This window comes from Clinocottus analis, unplaced genomic scaffold, assembly GCF_023055335.1.
Source record: "Clinocottus analis isolate CAN_PGR_092001 unplaced genomic scaffold, fCliAna1.0.p SCAF_9, whole genome shotgun sequence".
Lineage (NCBI taxonomy): Eukaryota > Metazoa > Chordata > Actinopteri > Perciformes > Cottidae > Clinocottus > Clinocottus analis.
Window position 1 is genome coordinate 5,662,698 of NW_027176251.1, and position 19,535 is coordinate 5,682,232.

The following is a 19,535-nucleotide window of genomic DNA, read 5'->3' on the forward strand; positions in this document are numbered from 1 at the left end:
CAAGCTGCAGCAGAACGTTCGATGACTCATCTTAAACACGCACAAAGTTACTCCAAAAAGCATGATGGCACATGTGATGGCACATGTGATGGCACATGTGACAGCCACTCAACTCTCACATGGATGCGTCAGTTTTTTGTGTGCGGTGCGGTGTCTTTGTGCTTTATAAAAGCCCACATTCATGCCAATTCATCCTTTCAGCGCTGCTAACAATCTGCGCCCCGTCTCCCACTGTCAAAGACGTGACTCAGAGCATCGCTCTCTGCAGTAACCTGAGTGCTCAGCGACAGACTGGCAGGGAGGGAGGAAGAAATAGACTGATTCAACAGTACTGAGTACAAGCGCAGAGTAAATGTTCTTGAGAAATATGAACAGAGAGCAGAGAGAGCTATTTGTTACGAGGTGAAGTGGGAATGCATGTCTTCAATCACCTGCTGCACCAAGTGTCTGCCCTGACATGTACTGTACACACATGTACTCGACACACGTGTACTCTACACACGTGTACTCTACACACATGTACTCTACACACACGTACTCTACACACACGTACTCTACACATATATCTTCTACACACGTGTACTTTACACACGTGGACTATACAGATACATGTACTATACTCACATAGCCTGTACACACATGTACTCAACATACATCCACTGTACACACATGAACTGTATGCACATGTACTCTACACACAAGTACTGTACAGAAATGTACTGTACACACATGTACTGTACACACATCCACTGTACACACATCCACTGTACACACATGCACTCTATACTCTACATACATGTACTCTACATACATAAACTGCACACACTGGCAATCAAGTGCACACACAGGCAGAAACACACGATAATCAGGTGAAAACAAAAGTGGTTCCCAGTTTCTTTGTTTATTGTAGAACAGCAGTGCCTGCTCCTTACAAAACACAGTAGTTATTGTCAATGGCATATAGTGACGTTCTGGGTTTAAGATGTTTCTTAAAATTAAAGATATGTTCAGCTCTAACAACATTAACGCAGAAGAGAATTACAACACAAAAGCCCTGGGCCAAAGACTAATTGAGATGATTAAACTGCTAATGAAACAGCCTGAGTCTGGGAGAGAACTTCAAATAAAATACGTTAACAAGCTCTTATGTATGCATGATTAGACATGTATGGGGAGACCTGACAATAATTACCTATGCACACCACTGATTAAGCAACTCTCTCTTGTAAATAGAATAATGTTATGTAAATGTGTGTGTGCACATCTATCTGTGAGAACTAATTCAGCTTTTAGATCCTGCTGTTTTGCCGGTAAAGACTTATTCATGAATTATCTTAGTGATATTCTTTATTTGTCAAGGGAAAAACAAAATATTGTAAGTGAGCCAGAGTCAGCCAAGAGGTCTTGGTTAGTTTCATTAAGTTTAGAAAAGTCCTCACAAGTATAAAAGTACAAATGTGTGTGTGTGTGTGCGTGTGTGTGTGTGTGTGTGTGTGTGTGTGTGTGTGTGTGTGTGTGTGTGTGTGCGTGTGCGTACGTGTGTGTCTGTCTGTCTCTCTGTCTACATAATGGCGTTCCTCTCTTCTTCAGTCTGGGTCTTCTCCCCTTTTTTTGCGCGTTTGATCACTATGAAGAAAACAATAACTGCAACGAGACAAAAACAAGACGGCGTCAGCGCCACCGACACAAAACGAGACGATGACATCAGAATGTACAGTATGACGGATGGATGTCGGTTCGTGTGCGAGTTTGTTTTCCAGGACTTCTACATGAGTATTCGTCAGACTTACGGCAGAATCCCAGAACGCCACCCAGGATAGCGATGGTGGCTCCCATCCCATAACTGATGTTACGCTCAACTGGTGCGATGTAGCAGTAGCCCAGCTCTGTGCAGGTACACACTCTCACTGTGACAGAGAGCAGAGAGCAACACACTTAGACGTCAAACTTTCATGAGACAAATGAAGAATGCGTTAGGTAATTAACCATCAACAATTAATCTGTCATCACACAACCCTTGAAATTCTGTGTATTTTCCTGCAAAAATAAATCAAATGCAGGCTCTAAAAAACAAGCACAATCATTCTTTCTAAAGAAAAAAAAGAAAACAAAAGAGATGAGTCATTTTTTAATACATAAATGAGTGCTGGTTCATGGTGATGAGGGTATCTGTCATACATCGAAACAATGTGGCTCATTGATGGGTTTTTTATTATGTTTTTGGAGTTTGTTCTATCGCACATAGGCATAAACTATATCAGGATTTGGCTACAAAGACAACACTTCGGATCAATTAATGGCTGTTTTTTGTGGTATTGATCACCAGATTTGCCCTTAACTTAAAGAATGAACTCACCCTCAAACGACTGCGTGACTCCCATGCCTGTATTGTCCTTAATATTAATGAGGAGTGTGAAGGTTTTATCTTCTGTTGGTTTTTTCTTCAGGGTCAGTTTCGCTGTTGTACCTGCATCACATACAAAATGAACCCAGAACAATGTGATGATCTAAATATACAGCTTCGTTTCACACCATTGTTTGATGACCACTTCAGGAGTAGCACTTTGTTAGCGTACCGTCAATGCTTTTCAGTTCCCAGTTGGGAGATTTCTTGCCGTGAGCGAAAGCGAAGGTGAAGGGCTGCGAGAAGGGGGCGCTGTCTGTGTCTTTGGCCCTGATGATGACAGGCTCAGGTTTCTCCACGCAGATGAAGGCCTGGGTCTCTATCAGTTTGGGAACGTTGTCGTTCACATCCAGCAGCCTCACAGAAACGACGCGCTCAGACGACTTGACCGGATTCCCTTCGGAGAGAAAGGAAAAATGAGAAATGCTTCGCTGATTCAACAGTTTGTTGAATGATGATAAACAATGGTCAGATTATAAATGTCATGTAGATAAATAAATAGAAACTAAACCCTTTAATGTTTAAAAAGTGGTTACATCCACTGTACCGACAGTGCTTCGTATGAAAAGAAATAAAAACACAGCACAAAACCTAAAACGTGCGGCGGTACGGCCTTCTTAAAAACTGATCAACAACACAAAAAAACGCTCTAATAAGCTACGAGTGTCATATCTCACCCTTCTCAAACGCAGTGACAGTGACTTCAAAAGACTCTAGGGTCTCTCTGTCCAACGTGTCTTTGGTCCTGATCACTCCTGTGGCAGCATCGATCTCCAGCCAGCCGCGAGTGTCACCGTCCATCTTAAAACTGCGCAACACACCAGCAATCACGCACAAAGACACACACACATGCACGCAGAGCAGATGTTAGAAATTATCCATGACACACTGGGCTCTGAACTGAGGCCTGAGGGAATAACTGTAGTCAAAACAAATCAATAGTCTGTTTTGGGTACACGTGTTGGTCCAAACGGGAGCAGCAACGCTAAAAAAAACAAAACCAGAGCTGATCCAGGGGAACAATTCTTACGCCGTGTGTGTGTTTGTGTCTTGTATCATACGGTACATCTTGTTTAAGCTTGTAAACTGAAGTTGAACACGGACACAGTGTACTTAGTGGGTAGAGTTTTGAAGTATTTGAGTACACTGCAAGAAATTCCAAAACATATTACAATATAATGTCATTAATGAAGTTGTGTTTAAGATCCTGGGAGTTAGTGGAAGAAACGATACTTAGTTTCATGTGATTGTACAATGAAAACATAGTTATGAATATCATATTTGTGATTTCTGCCAATCCATCCTACTAAATCCTCCACAGTGTTACTTGAATTGTGTCTACGTTATGTTTTTTGTTTCCTGTGACGTACCACAAATTGCCTCTGTGAGCACAATAAAGTGGACTTGGTCAAACCGCAATTTAAGGCTTGAGTTATTCTATATTTCTGCTGTTGGATCCTATAAAAAGACCAAAACTAACAATACATTAGTCCGTCTTCTCTCACCCTGTCTGCGGCTCTCACCTGAAGACATTAATAACAGCGGGATAGCATTGCGTTACATTCAAAAGGTTAATGAAGATATATCAGGCTATACGCAGACATTACTTGTTGGAAGGATCAATTCATTATTACTTTTGGTATTTGGGTTTTATTTTCTTTTCTTTTTTTGATGTGTCTCTGTGTGTACCTGATCTCTTTGCCCTCTGGATCCTTTGCCTCCACAGTGAGCAGCACTGAGCCCTTGGTGGTGTTTTCAGGCACGTTCACATCCAGGATGTCCAGACTGAACTCCGGAGCCTCGTCTACGTCCGTGAGCGACACAGAGACGAAGGCTGTGGATTCGCTGCCGTAGTCCAGACCCTCCATCAGTGGCTCTGGGTTACGAGCGTCAATCTGGAGCTTGTAGGTTGCAGAGGACTCAAAGTCTAGAGGCTGTTAGGAGACAAGCAGGCGGGTTAGAAAGGAATATTGACAAAGAATATGTTGAAGGTCACGACAAAGATGTGTCGTGACATATGTCTGAGCTGTAGTTTACTCTCTGCTTATCCAAGACATGTTACATTCAATAGGCAGCAATACCCAGACGAATAGAACATCTTACTATTTTAGAGACAAGTAGTAAGAATCCAAATCCACCAGCTATGATGATAAACAACAGTATTCAGGACGATTTTTATGAATACAGCTATGAAATACTAACTATAATAACTATATTCATACAAATAAATCAATAAACAATGGAAATAACCATGAATTGCAATCCTATATAAGAGTATGACACATAAATACAAAACAATACACCGTGGGACCTTGAATGTCAAGCGAACAGTTAAAGATCAAAGCCAGTGAGTATGTACTGTATATGTGTATAAAATAATCTGTGTACGTTTGTGTCGAGCATGTAGAGAAGGGCGATAAGGTACCTTAACTACGACCAGATGGCCGACGCCTTTGCCGTCGGTTTCCACAGCGAAAACTCCATCGTTGTCGCCGGCAGAGATTAGGAACTCGATGAGGGAGCTGCCGCTGTCTGGATCATCAGCGTCTGATGCGCGGAGGGTCAGCACCGTGTGTCCCACAGGAGTGTCCTCTGCCAGAGTGTGACTGCCATACTAAATACACACACAGACACATGAAGAACACCAGCCAAACAGCATGAGAACTCAGAGGCAGGAAGTGGTTCCCATACTCACATCCTTCTTCTCGAACAGAGGCATCTCGTTGTTGACGTCGATGACCTTGACGACAACCTTACACTCTGTGCTGAAAACTGTGAGACAAAAAGTACTCGGAGTTAAAACAGACTCTATTTACAGATGTGTTGCTTCATGCAGTTGGTGCGTTACCTAGGTCGGTGACTCTGACGTTGAGGTTATACACCTGCTGGTCTCTTCGCTGCAGCAGGCGTAGCGCCTGGATGTTTCCGGAAGCAGCGTCGATGGAGAAGGTGCTGGTCGCCGTGGGTGGCTCTTGGGACACGATGGCGTAGGTCAGTTGAGAGTTTAGTGTCCCGGCTTGATCGGCATCATGGGCCAACAGTTGTCCAATTAGGCTGCCTGGAACCACAAGTAAGAGGAAGAAAAACGCTGTTTTTAGAGGATCTCCGTAGGTCTCTGAGGCTCGTTACAGTGAGAGTGAATCCTACTGTGCTGAATCAGAGGTGAGTTCACACATATTGAGACACGTTCCTCCGGGATTGTGCAACATTTTTATGTATGATTCAGAATAAGATGTTGTAGCTAAAATAAAGCTGGACTTAGATTTTGCTTGCAACCACTTTCCATCCATCTCTCAGTGACTTGTCATTGTGACACTAAATTCTATGTATCATATCATTTCTCCTTTTTTTTCATTCTCAGCCAATATTTCAGCTTCTCAATATAGTGAACATATGTTTAATCACATGATCACTGGAGAGCTGCTCTGTACTTAAGTACAATTTTGAGGTACTTTTTTTACTTAACTTGAGCATTAGCATTGATACTTCTACTTGACTTGTACCTGACTTATACTTTACTTATACTTGATACTTCTATTCCACTACATTTTGAAAGGCAAATATTGTACTTTTCACTCAACTAAAGTTATCTGACAGTTGTGTTACTTTGCGGATTTAAAACATGAATACAAAATATTATCAACTAATAAATTCCTCCGTATTATTATATTGAGTAGATATCATTTACAAACTGCAACATTAAAGTAATTATTATCCATCTGTAGTTGTAAAACAGTAATATAACATAACATGTTTCATTATGCATGATAAGCATTTTAACTTTTGGTACTTTTCGTGCATTTAAATGCGAATACTTTTGCACTTTTGATGCAGGATCTGGAGAGATCAAATTCAAAGCAAGAGAATAGAACTTTAAGAAAAATGTTGGCTGGCATCGTCCTAACCTTGAAAGACATGGAACAAGCTCTACGCCATGAACGTGTAATAATCACACACACACACACACACACACACACACACATCTTACCTACAGGCTCGTCCTCCTGCACCTCAAAAACGCTCTCCTCATTTGCACACACTGGTGCGTTGTCGTTCACATCCTCCACCAAGACTTGAATCTCCATGGGTGGATCCACCTGTTTGACCTCATTATCTACTGCAAACACCACCAGGATGTACTGAAACACAACCAGCACGAGTTCAAGAATAATCCTGAGAAGTAGGTTGTTGTTTTTATAGGATAAAAGAGATATATTTAGCAAACCAAGCATGTGTTGTGTACCATGTCTTTATCTTCTCTGTCCAGCTCCTCTGTCAAATGTATTTCTCCATCTTCTGTGATCTGGAAGGGGAATTTGAGCTCTCGTTCTTTCTGCACTAACGAGTACACGGCGTTGGGCTCATTAGACTGGACCTACATCCAAAAAGTGAGGAAAGAGGCCGGAGTAGGAAGGTTATTAACTGCATATAGAGTAGGTAAAGTGAGTGTATGTACGTTAACGTGGCTGCATTTGTGAGATGTGTGCAGAGTTGACATCCCGCCACACCTTTGCGATGACCATAGGGTACGTTTCCTTTAAGTGCTCTCGAACAGTTATTGGTCCGGGATTGACCCACAGGTTTTGCTGCACGACAATTTGCACTCTGGCGTTTCCACTTAGCGCGGTCTGCGAAGCTCCTCCCAGGTCCTGCACGCGCACAGTGAGGGTGTAGTCGGGGTCATCCAGGGGGTCCACGTTCCTCCTCCTCATTTCTGACAGCACAGAGAAGCAAATAGAGTTGAAATTTCATGCGTCACTGTTACACGCTCTGGCTTTTTTTCACACCCCAAATCCTTTCTCTGAGGTCACGTATGACCTTAAATAATTTGGAAACATTCGTGTCAAAATAAACAAAAGTATAGTTCCCACTGCAGATTAGCGGCTCACACTTTATATGATGATGTTGATTCTTGTTCTGTTGGAAACAAACCTGCTCTCTCCACACAGGTGAAGAAGGGGTTTTCTTCAAAGGGGATTTTCGGCACTGGACAGTAATCGTTAAACTTAGTCCTCAGAGCATCAATGCTCTGATCTTCTCCTTTGCCATACTGGATGCCTTCTCTGGCTTTAAGCATCTGTGTCCCTGTTAAAGAACACACATACTTATTAAATATTGTTCAGGAGGCTGTCAAACAGCTCAGGGAGGTAAACAGGCATCTTCAAACAGCCTCACGCTCACACACACTCAACATAGTCAGCGATCAGCATCGCGCGACATGTTTAGGCAATCAGCGTTAATCTTGAGCAGACACAATGAGCCGTGTAATCTGGATTTAGGCAGAGATGGACAGATTATACACGTTCTGACTCCTATCACCTGCTTCTGTGGTGGAGATCTCTCCAGTGTTGGGGTCGATCTGGAACAGGGGGATGTGCTCTTTGTTGGGGATCTGGCTGACCAGGCTGTAGCTCAGATGAGCGTTGGGAGTCTCCGGGTCGTCCTGATCCAACGCAAAGACGCGAGTAAATGGGATACCTTGAATAACAAAGATGGGATGTTAAAGTCTCACCAGTGAGAAGACAGCCTGAGTATGATTAAACAAAAAGTATGATGTCAGTGAACACCATATACATACTGCTTAACCCATATGCATGCTGGGAATCCTTTACAGGTTAGCTTTCAAGATCCACAATGATCCTGGTTGCACTAATTTAGCTCCAAACACGTTCAAAAGACCACAATTGTTTTCCCTTCATTTTAGTACATTGTCAATCTTTCTTAATCTCAACTTCCTTATAATATTGACCATTACATCACCTTGATCACTTTGTCAAATTTATCTGATTACTGTTGTGTATTACATCTTTAAAACGCGATATTTGTTCCTGATGATGCATAAAGGGAAATAGCAACCTTTTCATTTCTACTAAAGAAGCTCAGAGGGTGTGAAAATGATCATATTCTATGTTATATGCGTATCGTATTCATATTGTGTATATGCTTGTTCTAACTTCACATTATACCTCTATGCAGTTTACAATGAGTGAAATATTAAAACCCAAAACTGCATGTTTTTTGGGCTTCAAATGTAAATATTCCAGATGTCTTATTCCTTTTCACTCTGTCCATGTTTTCTTGTCTTCTCAGACAGTATGGCTTAGAAATGCAACACTTTTGGACGCATGAGGTGATTCAATACACAGTTTTTAGTGATTTCACACAAGTATACTGAGGTGGCACTAACGCACCAGAAATGCAGCCATGCCTCAGCAGGGAACCATGGTCCTTAAATCACATTCACTTCAAAGTAAAAGAGGTTTCATTATTGTTGGCTGTGATGGATAGTATACTCTCAATAATAATGAATCTTGGCCAGTGTCGACATTTTTATTGTTTTGATTTAGGGGTGTTTCTTCTCTGTATGCATGCACAATACACACCCGCTGGATTTTTTTCCCTGACAACAGCGGTGTAGGCGCTCTGGTTGAAGAAGGGAGCGTTGTTGTTGATGTCCAACACATTTATGGTCACATAAACTGGGCCTTCCACAACTTCATCCTCTGCCAGCGCCTCAAGCTGCCGCACACATGAACACAAGCATGTATAAATACATGTGGTATTGCTACGATAATGTTAAAACCACAGAGAGAACCACCTCACCATCATTATGTAATGGTCCTCTCGAGACCAGTCCAGAGGCCTCTCCAGGTACAGCCAGCCGTCCTTTGAAATCTTAATGTCTTCCTGACCTTCTCCACTCAACCTGAAACTATTAACTTCTGGACGGGTCACCTGAAACTATGGAGTGAACGATGGGGAGGAGGGCAAACATATGAAGAACAGTTACAGATTAATTTAAAGCTACCACACTCAGCACAGACACGAGGGAACAAAAGAAAATAGTTCAGTGGTTCTCAATCTAGGGGTCGGCCACCTCTAAAAGAGTCACAAATTATATCTGAGGGGTCTTGAGGGACTTAAAGAAAATCAAATCTCCGCTGCACACATTCTGATTCATTTTTTTTGACTTTTCTCTAATCTTTTTAGAGCCTTTGTTGAATATTGAAGAATGTTTGCTTGGTATTCAAACAATATTTAAAAATGAAACCATGTGACCAGTGTAGCCGAGAAATCACTCTTTGGTGAAACTGCAGACAACTCATCCACATCTGAAACATGTGACAAAGGGCCTCAAGTAGATTTCAGTAAGGATTGTTATTGTGCATTTTAAAAGCCTTTTGTGTGTTTTAATGTAAAACCTAGATTTGAAAATTCATCACAAAAGTCAGACTAAAGCAGTAGAATAAAAGATACAATATTCCTCTCTGAACTGTAATAGAGCAGTAAATGTGAACTAAGTACCTTCAAATTCAAATTTAAATGCAATACTTGAGTACAGGGATTTTCCACCACCACTGACATGCGTATTATAATACCTGATACATGGGAAATGGCACTGGTGTCCCCTCCACCACATCCAGCTCTGTGTTCTCAAACGGGCCCTTCTTTTCCTCTAGATTCGTTCCACCAGCCTATCGGAGCAGAGAAGCAGAGGTCATTGAATACAGTGCAAGCTGAGGTTGAAATTGACCCTCTCACACTCACGCCCACGTTTGCTCTTTCCGCATTGGCTCTGTACTGTAGCTGAATGGGCGTTGAGGGCAGGTTTTTACTGCCCAGTTATTTATTGAACCAAAAGGACATGACAAGTGGGGGAAATCTTACATCTCACTGCATGACAGGGGAGCAAAGTCTACAGACAAAGGACCAACACTCAGTTTAGTGACAATTTGAACTATATGTTAGTGTTTTAAATAAGTTACCAAAGATGTTCTTGCACACCTTCCTTTAACCTTCAATATTTCTCTTGTACAGGATGCTTTGAATGCCATCAGAAAGGTCTGCATGCATCCACTCCATATGCAACAAAATGGTCCCATTAATTTTAATAATAAACACAAGCACCTTTTTTACAAGTTGGTGTAGTTGTGCATTTACTGAACATGTATAGAAGGACAGAGGCGACAATTGTCAGTTATGTACTCACAATGGTGAACAGGAGTGGGAGCAACAACAGATGCATCATGGGTGGCATGATCACAGTCTGGGAAGGAAGAATAAGAAGAGGAGGAGACAGGGGGATATGAAATAATGGTGAAGGAGAAAGCGAGAGGTTGAGGAGGCAGAGAGGTGACATGAGAGGAGGATTTAAGTAACACATTTTCATTTTACGAGGCGAAATAAGGAAAACGGATCATTTTTACGTAGTCCAGCGCCACCGTGCCTCAGTACATTACTTTCTGTCGTCAGCACAATACGTTATTGATTCATAAAGACAAAGAAAAGCTGTCCTATGTCATGTCATGTACATGCTATATCTATGTGCGGCTCCACCTACACAACCAGGTGAACCTACCACATCAGCACGCAGAAGAAACTGAAAGTCAGAGCGGACATGTAATGCCGGACTTGGGTCAATTTTGTTCACGCTGGGTGTCAATATAACACCGTTACCCAAAGGTTAATGAGCAGTGTTTAACCTCAGCGGCTTTACAGCAGCCTCAAAACCTAAAAGATCATAACCGCCTTCATTGTGTGTTTGTATGTGTGGGTGCGGTTATGTCAAAAGAATGATAACGAACACATGTACTGTCTGTCTGACATCCAGAAGTTACACAATCGAGGAAATCACCATTTCACGTGTCGAACACTTTTAATCTTCACTGAGTCTCAAACATGTTATAAAGTGTTGAATTGAAATGGCAGCTGAATGTATGTACAGTACTGTTTAGGTTAACATTAGCTTGACACTGCTTTGGATAAAATAAGTGTATGTCATACGAGACTATCGTTAAAAATATCAGGAGTGTATTGATAAGTTAACAGGTTGAAGATTTGTGAACAGAAGTGCAAGCAAAGAGACGAGTAAAGTCAGCTGCCACAGAAAGTGAAGGTGACATTGAGGTGTGGCTAATGACCTTTTTGTAGCACGGCACACTTTTATTGTCACTGTCCTTGTACACTTCTTGTTAACACAACACACATTTTACTTTAATTCTAATTCATTAACTGTAAATAGTATTTCTGTCTCCATGTGGATGACCTTTGCTGACTGGCATATTTGAACTCACAAGCCATTGTTAGCATCACCACTTCACACAGATCCACTTTGATTCAACTTGACTTCCAGAATTAAAAATATTCTGTGAGTTGAATTATCGATTGTCTTTGTCCTCCATAGAATTGTGTGTGGCACAATGACTTTGGGAGTTGCAGGCCTTTTCTTTTTCCTTTTCGCACAACGACTAAATGACCTTTGTCAGTCTTCATGTCAGCTGCTATATGTCACCAAATGTAGTCTCCCATACATGTGAAATCCCCCAAAAGCAAGGCACTGGCAACAATCCAGGAAGCCACGATGAAGGACAAGTTGGATGTCAAATATGCCAACACCTGACGCTAAGGCCCTGCCAAAGTCAAGTGAAGATCAGAGCCCTTTTAAAACAAGCTGAAAGCGTCCGACACATCAAACTCAGCCTGTTAAAACCAACGGAGGCCGTTCAGTTTGTGTCCAATTCACACGGGAAAATATACTCCAAAGACTCAACATTTCCAGAGCTGGAAGATAAGAGAGCGAGGAGACTTACCTTGCCCGAAGAGATTGAGCGAGTCACTCCTCAGACCTCAGAGTGATCTGAGCAGCCCTATCCTTTTCTGGTCAAACGTTAACCAAGTGTTAACCAGCAATGTTTTATTGGATCTAATGATTGTCTAATCACCCTGCCCTCATGCGCAGCTCCAGCCAATGGGGAGTAGCTGACGAGAAAAGAAGACAGGAACAGAACAGTGGTGCGTACAGTACTGTAAAAGATCAATCCATTCAAACTTAATATTAGCTGCTCATTATATATAAATCCTCATGCGTATACATTGAGTTATGTTGGTGGGTTATTGTTACAAAAAAAATAAACCAGTTGAAGGAATCTATCTCTTTAGTCAAGGATTTTTAGACTACATGTGTGTGAATTGTGAACAAAAAGGGTATAATAATGGCATACATGTATCGAGATATTTGCTATTCGGCATGTAAGGTAATAATTTCCCCTCAGACTTTGACCTATGACCTCTGCACTGTTTCCTGTCGGATTTTCCATTAGTAGCAGTGCCTGATAAGGAGCTGTGTAAGGAGACAATAGAACTAGCAGATTACACTGACAATCCATTGCATCATAAGAATGCAAATCCATAGGGTCATCCGGTGTGATTCAGGTGTGATTCAGCAGGTCAAGGCACACACTATGAAATTATTGAACAGCAGTTGTGATTCCAGATTTGTCTTTAAACTTTTCCACCGCTATAAAATGTATAAGCGAATGCCTGAAAGAGCTTTTGTCTTCTCATCGAGCATTATCCTTTAACTTCGCTATGACCCAACATCACATATGGCTGGGATTATCTTCTGAACAACCTGATGCACAGCACCCCATCATCCTCGGCTGAAAGCAGTGAGCTTTACAAGCTGCCCGGAAACAAAAGCAGAGATTTGTTTGAATCTGCGACGGTAGAAAAAAAAGCCTGTGAGTGAGTCATTATTTCACAGCAGCATTATTTAGTCAGAACCTGTGACTGCACTGTTGACGGTTCAGCGGATGAATCCATTAATTCAGATGGAGGGGACTCTGTTATGTAAAGCAAGGGTCCATGTAGGCTGCTCTGCTCCTTTGTGAGATATTCGAGCCAACGTGAATCAACACCATCTGCCCAACGCTGAACATGCAAAACCCACTTCCCAGGTTCCTCTGAATGTTACTGTGGCAACATATTTTAGCGCTTTTACGACAAAAAATTAGGACAGGCGGCGTCTGAGCATGATGTTCGGTGTCACACTGCGACCCAAATCTCTGATCGGTCCCTGAGCGGTCAAATCACTGTGATCAATCAGCTGACATCCACCTACAGTACAGAGGAGTAAATTAGTTTCCAAAAGTTCAGCTTTAAAGGTCACCTGACTCATCAGTTGTGTTCTGGTTTACATAAGTGTCTCTTTTGTGTCCACACTGAGTCACCCATGGTAATATCTTATTTGTGAGGTTGAGATGACAGACAAAAGCAACATGTTTTTTTTCCTCAAATTGGATGACGTCACTTTATTCCAAAGAGCAACATTGAAACACACAAGTAGCAAAATACAATATGTAATCTTTTATTTATGTACAGTCAGTGCAAAATACAACACATAAAAAGTAGTCAGGAGTCAAAACTAAATGTTTATCGTCATACTTTGCTTACAACTGGTAATCTTAGCACTCGGGGAATCTACAGATGACAAATTAGGCAGGAATGAGAGCAAAATGACAAGGGAAAGAGAGAAGACTAAAATTCTGTTGAAAACACAGGAACATAACATCTTTCTCTCCGTTTTCGTCAGTTGAGTTTTAACCTCCAAAGTTTATGCCACACAGCCACGACCAGTCTTTGTATCAGGAAACGCCACTTCAGCCGCTGATTGTCCGGTCCATCACAGAGGATAAGCTCAGTCCACTGAGTCTGGTTTAGACTGCAACATGTGGACATGCAGGAAGGTTGCACACACCTCTCATGTACAGCAGGCTGGCTCAGTGCGAACACCCTGCCATCCAACCCCTCTAGAAGCAGGCGTCCACAAAGTCTGATCTCCAGGAAGTCACTTCTTCACCTGCTCAAAGCTTTGGCGTACAGTTAAAAACAAGTTGGTGTCGTGTTTCTACAGCACAGAAAGATCATGACAGGACTTAGACTTCAGCCAGAACGCCATACTGGGATTGTTTTTTGCCACCACCTTGTCGAGGAAGCGCTTGGCCTTCTTAGGAAGGCTCTCGCGGCGCGTGTGACAGTTTGTGTGCCTGCGACGCCTGTTGGCTTCCTTGGAGTCTCGGCGTAGACGCATCTGTCGCACCATGCCGTGAAAAGCTTCCCAGACGTTGTGCTGCATGGCGGCGGAGGTTTCGATAAACTTGCAGTCGAACACAGCCGCACAGGCGCGACCCTCTGAAACAAAAAAGGCAATGGTCAGTACTTGTATTCGAGAAACAGCCTCGCAGTGAGCAGTAGACGACAGGAGTGTGTCCTCACCGCTGACCGACACCTCTCTGCGTCGCACCAGGTCACACTTGTTCCCCACCAGGATGATCGGTGTGTGCTGCGCAGGGCGGTAGCGCCGCAGGGTTATCCGGAGCTCGGAGGCTCGCAGGAATGATGCCCGGTCAGTTACTGAGTACAGCAAGAGGTAGGCGTCGCCTGCCTGCATGTAGTGCTCTTGAGCCCACTCGTCAGTCTGCAAAGAGAAAAGAGTACAATGAAGGACTTACAGCACAACGCGTGCAGTGTGCAGTCTGCTGTCATTGACACGAGGCCAAGGCAGCTGCTTTTCATCTCACCTCTGCATCCCATGTGTCAAGCAGCGTTATAGTTGCAGGCTCTCCATCCACTTCAATTTCCTTTTCACGCACGTCATCTGAAAATATACAGAACAAGAAAAAAAGTTTGAAATTGTAGAATTATAGGCTTATGATATGGATAGTATGAAACACCGTCTTTGAAACATTGTTGTTGTCTTTATTTCTCTTTTTTAAATACGTATCTTGTTTAAAAGCTACATTAAAACTGGATTCAAATTCCATGTAGGTGGAGACACACAAGGCCAATAAAGCTGATTCTGATTATAGAAAATAAAAAAGTGCTAAAACAAAGATTATAGTGACCTTTTCCGATTTTATGAATGTATGATCATATGCAAGTGTTGTCATTCATTTATCTGGATTTGGATTAAAAGTAAATCATTAAACCACAAGTTCAGAATCAGCTTTAATGGCCATGTGTGTTTACGCATACATGGAATATACACAATATGCAATCAAGTTGAAGTTGTTCTCACCTCCACACAGCTCGCAGTCCTCGCTGTCCATGCTGTCCGCTGCCCCGGCGAAGATGCTGGCGAAGGCGCTTTTTCCGACCCCGCTGGCCCCGAGCAGCACCACCCGGTACGGGCCGCCGGGTCCCGCCGGCTCCCCGGCGGAGTCGGTGGAGATGACCGAGTCGGAGGACGACCAGCTCTCGCGGCTCCCGTCCGACTCCCCGGCGTAGCTGGTGCAGGACTTGGAGCGCGAGATGCACGCGGGGACGCGCGTCAGCAGGCTGGCCGTGAGCAGGTGGCTGCCCGGGTCGCAGATGCTCCACCGGTGGAGCTCCGTCTGCAGGCGCAGACTGTGCCGGCGCACACTGGACAGCATGGTGCCGGGGACCAAATTAGGAGGAACTGGATTAACGGACAGAAACGGGCTTGTTCGCGAGGAGATGCTTTAATCTCTTTTGGGGTAAACAAAAAAGAAAAGAAAAAGTAAAACAAGTCGATTTCTTCCTTAAAAAGTCGCTTTTACGTCTTGGTATCCGCTTCAGATCACAAACATCCTTTAGACTCACTTAAGGCAAAACGGAGCTTCAACGCTGTGCCAAAAGGATGAAAAGGACAGTCAAGTAAGAACGCATGTGTGCTCCGATGCAGTGCAACAGTAAATTATTGCAAACAATTCACGAAAGTCTTTTAAATATTGACCCGAGTTCAGATCAGACGTAAAACCCGAAATATATATATATATTAATGAAATCGAGCAATACAAAAGTATTTGTCTGGTAAAAGGCAGAGCGACAGTTACAGCTGGTCTCTTCTGCATGTGTCCGCAGTCTGATCAGTAATCTCTGTCTGTAACGCTCCGATGGTGTTTCCCTGCGGTTTATAGGCGGAGGAGAAGGAGGAGGAGGAGGAGGAGGAGGAAGAGGAAGAGGAGGAAGAGGAGGAGAGTGAGTTGTCACCCAAGTGGAGCATGAGTGTTGACTGTGATAGGCATGTTAATGTTCATGGGCTCCTGTTTGGCTTATACAGCTACACCAAAAGAGTTCTGAATTGTGCAACAGGGAAACAACTTAAATAAAAACACACTGATGATATTTGGATGATGTTTCATGAGGGATGACGCTGCTGCGCTGAATTAAAAGTGAAATTATGGAACTTTTGAGGGAATAAATAACACTCGTTTCCCCAGTAGATGAGAAAAGTTTACTTACTTTTTATGTGTAAAAGTTGACTCACCTCAGATGAAACACAGCTTCACTGCAATTAAGTTTGGTTTTACAGCCTTTGTTGGTCCGGTGTGACCAGTATGGTTGCAAATGTTAATAGTAATCATATTTACGTTGCTTTATTTCATCACTGCATCTATTTCAAAGCTATTCAGGATTCATAGGAACAAAATATCCATTAGTTATAATGGCTTAAATGCAGCTTCACTCTTAATTAAACAAACAGCATTGGATCTTTTTACTCATCTAGAAGTCAATTCAGTTCAATTAGTTTCACAAGAACTGGGATCTTTTAAAATTGGCAGATTAATATATTGTAGAAGGAACGGACACTAAATAGATTTAAATGCTTATTTTGATCTAAAACTTCAATGACCACGTCAGATATTCTTAATATTTTCTTTTCTCCCCATTTTTTTTAAGACAACATGACATTTACTTTAGACATATGGCCTTTTTTAAAGACGCTCCATGAATGCAGACAAAATAAAAAGTGTTTTCTCTAGAGGAAAAAGCTCTTGTTTTGACGCCAACATTGATCTTTCCACCTACATTTCTAACAGAAGAGTGATTGCGACACGAGGCTGTCAAGAGGAATTTTGATAGTGAGGAAACACTGAACTAGAAAAAGATAACAGTTTGAGATAATGTGGATAAAAAGTGAATACATCGGAAATCACAGGTGGGATTTTTACTTCAACCTAGAGCTGCGAAACATGAGTTGATTAATGGATGTCAAAAAATAAATTTTTCTTTCAAGTTTTCCTTTTATGTAAAACTGCCCCATTTTCCAAAATGTAGAGCTTACAATTTTAAGAATCTGCTGTATTTATCCATCCTATAAGGCATGAAACTTGATATCTTTAGATGTGGTCAAAAAATAAAGCAATTTCATGCAATCACTTTTGGCTTTGAAAATAGTAAATGTCAGAAAATAGTAAAAATGCACAAAGAATTAATTGATAAACAAGTCTAACAAGACTAACAGCCTATTTCCAAAGTCAACACGAGCTAAGGGGAACCTGCATCTACTTTCCATCCACTCAAATTAGAGGATGACTGGAGGCTGATTTAGTTTGTATATTCATTATTCAGTAATTTATGTCTCTTAATTCAATTTATTAAAAAATGAGTTCTGTGCAGGTGCCGACGTGGAGAACCGATCCAAACCTCTGCTGCTGCCTCTCCAACCTGACGGATGATTAACAAACATGCGACATTACGACTTGGCTCAATAAAGAAAGCATCAATTATTCTGCTCTCATTTCCCCCATCTTGAACTCTACTTTGTCTCTACTCTACTTTTCAGTGTCAGAGAATATCTAAACATAACTTTCCTTCAAGTGTGACTGAATAAAAAGTTTTGAGAAGAGGCTCAGCACGCAAGCAGGAGATCTACTTCCAGCAGCACCGGCATATTGTTAGTAGTTGGAAACCACCAGTTGGTATTTTGTTCATGATCCATCTCGCAACATACACAACTGTCCAGAGAGATACTGCATCACATAAGATCACTCTCGGCCCTCAATCATCGGATTTTCATTTGCCAAAGCACAAAGAAAGAGCGACAGAGAGCACAAGAGTTATTACAGTAATTGTGGGATTATGCTTCTTTTTTTTCCGGCTGTTGTTTTGCAGGACTTCTGGATCCGGTTGCGGCCTCATCCGAGAGACCTGCTGCTGTGTATTACAGCCCTGATCTGGTCTGCCTGACAGATGATTGGGCAACATTAAATCCTTGTTAAGTGCTGGAGCACAACCAGGATCAGAGAGGAGAGGGGAGGGTTGTGCTAAGAGTTGGCTGCAGACTGGCAGAGTCATGACGATGGTTATTGATGGGAGCTGAAGTGACCTCTTTTTTTTTTCCAGCTTTCACTTGATGTAAAACAAACCCTGTAAGTCTAATAAGGTCAGACAGACAGTTGGGATGTGGGCAGAACAGGCTACAAAAAGGGAAAAACAAACATTTGTGCCTTCATGAAGACCAAATAAAAACATTGGACAAAGTTTAATTTTTTACTCAACACATGAAAAGGTAATCTTTAAAAAGATAAACAAGACTCCAACAACACTTTGCTATGAATACGATGACAAATATATATCCTCAAATATAACTATTTCTACATGTATTTGTTTGGGTTCAGTTGTTTTCAATATAACAATCCAACCCAGTTACTGCAGACTCCACCACTGGAACAATGTTCAGTCGGTCAAATCTTTGACACAGTCCGTCCAAAAATTGAAATGTCATTAAAGAGCAGGACACTCCTTTTTGACTTGGCAGTCTTTGAAAAGGAAAAGTTCAGAACGTAAGACATTTAAATGAATGAATTTGATCTCATCAGTACTAAAATAAATGTGAACATTATCACTCCATTATGTTTGCAATTCATTAGAGCCAGTAGTCATTATATCTGGGACGTTTTAGTTCAAAGGTTTCTGACAGAAGACCGAAAAGACGCAGAAGTAAATTACATTTGAGGTTTGAGGTTTGAGCTGCAGTGACCTGGTTTCAGGCTGCTTTCACCTCTTTTGGTTCAGATGTAGGCCAAATAGGAAATTACACATTTGAAGCCTTTAGAAGCCACTTTCACAGGACAATTGCTAAGACTGCTGTAAACAAGGTCAAGGTGGGCGAATGCAACACAATGCACTGCAACATACAGCTTTCTGCTGTAACGGTCACTTGTATTTTTTATCTAAATGCGTCTGCTGTTTAAAAAACAAAAAGAAGTATTCTACGAATTGCCACACATTTCAGGAAATATATTGTACTTATTGATGAAATATTTATCAACTGGGATTATTTGCTGAAAACAGACGGCAGAGACATTATGTTCATCAGAATCCCAACACCGAGCCTTAAAGGCCTCATCGTCAAAATATCAAAGAAAAGATAAGAACACTCTGCCTATGCAAATCTAGGTCTGCAAATAATAAATACAATTATTCATTATGAATTATGTTGCAATTGTAATTCAAATAATGTATTGTCTGTAAGAAAGAGGCCATGGTAACATCTCCAAATAGTTTATTTTGTCCAACTAACGGAACAAAACTCAAAGCTTTCAAG

At 41.8% G+C, this 19,535-nt stretch overlaps 2 protein-coding genes across 2 annotated transcripts; both read right to left on the minus strand.

The window, feature by feature from the left end:
• Nucleotides 1-1,561: 1,561 nt before the first annotated feature.
• cdh17 (cadherin 17, LI cadherin (liver-intestine)) lies at nucleotides 1,562-10,442 on the minus strand. Its single transcript, XM_068570473.1, has 18 exons — nucleotides 10,395-10,442; nucleotides 9,784-9,879; nucleotides 9,008-9,145; nucleotides 8,788-8,923; nucleotides 7,724-7,882; nucleotides 7,337-7,489; nucleotides 6,913-7,118; nucleotides 6,648-6,779; nucleotides 6,393-6,543; nucleotides 5,253-5,462; nucleotides 5,100-5,176; nucleotides 4,830-5,018; nucleotides 4,094-4,338; nucleotides 3,082-3,212; nucleotides 2,577-2,801; nucleotides 2,357-2,467; nucleotides 1,791-1,907; nucleotides 1,562-1,644 (listed from the first exon to the last, which is right to left on the minus strand). Exons 1-18 carry the CDS (start codon nucleotides 10,440-10,442, stop codon nucleotides 1,562-1,564), a joined length of 2,607 nt encoding a protein of 868 aa, XP_068426574.1.
• A 3,184-nt stretch (nucleotides 10,443-13,626) lies between these two features.
• Nucleotides 13,627-15,995, minus strand: gem (GTP binding protein overexpressed in skeletal muscle). Its single transcript, XM_068570368.1, has 4 exons — nucleotides 15,261-15,995; nucleotides 14,764-14,840; nucleotides 14,459-14,660; nucleotides 13,627-14,374 (listed from the first exon to the last, which is right to left on the minus strand). Exons 1-4 carry the CDS (start codon nucleotides 15,613-15,615, stop codon nucleotides 14,091-14,093), a joined length of 918 nt encoding a protein of 305 aa, XP_068426469.1. The 5' UTR covers nucleotides 15,616-15,995; the 3' UTR covers nucleotides 13,627-14,090.
• Nucleotides 15,996-19,535: the final 3,540 nt, after the last annotated feature.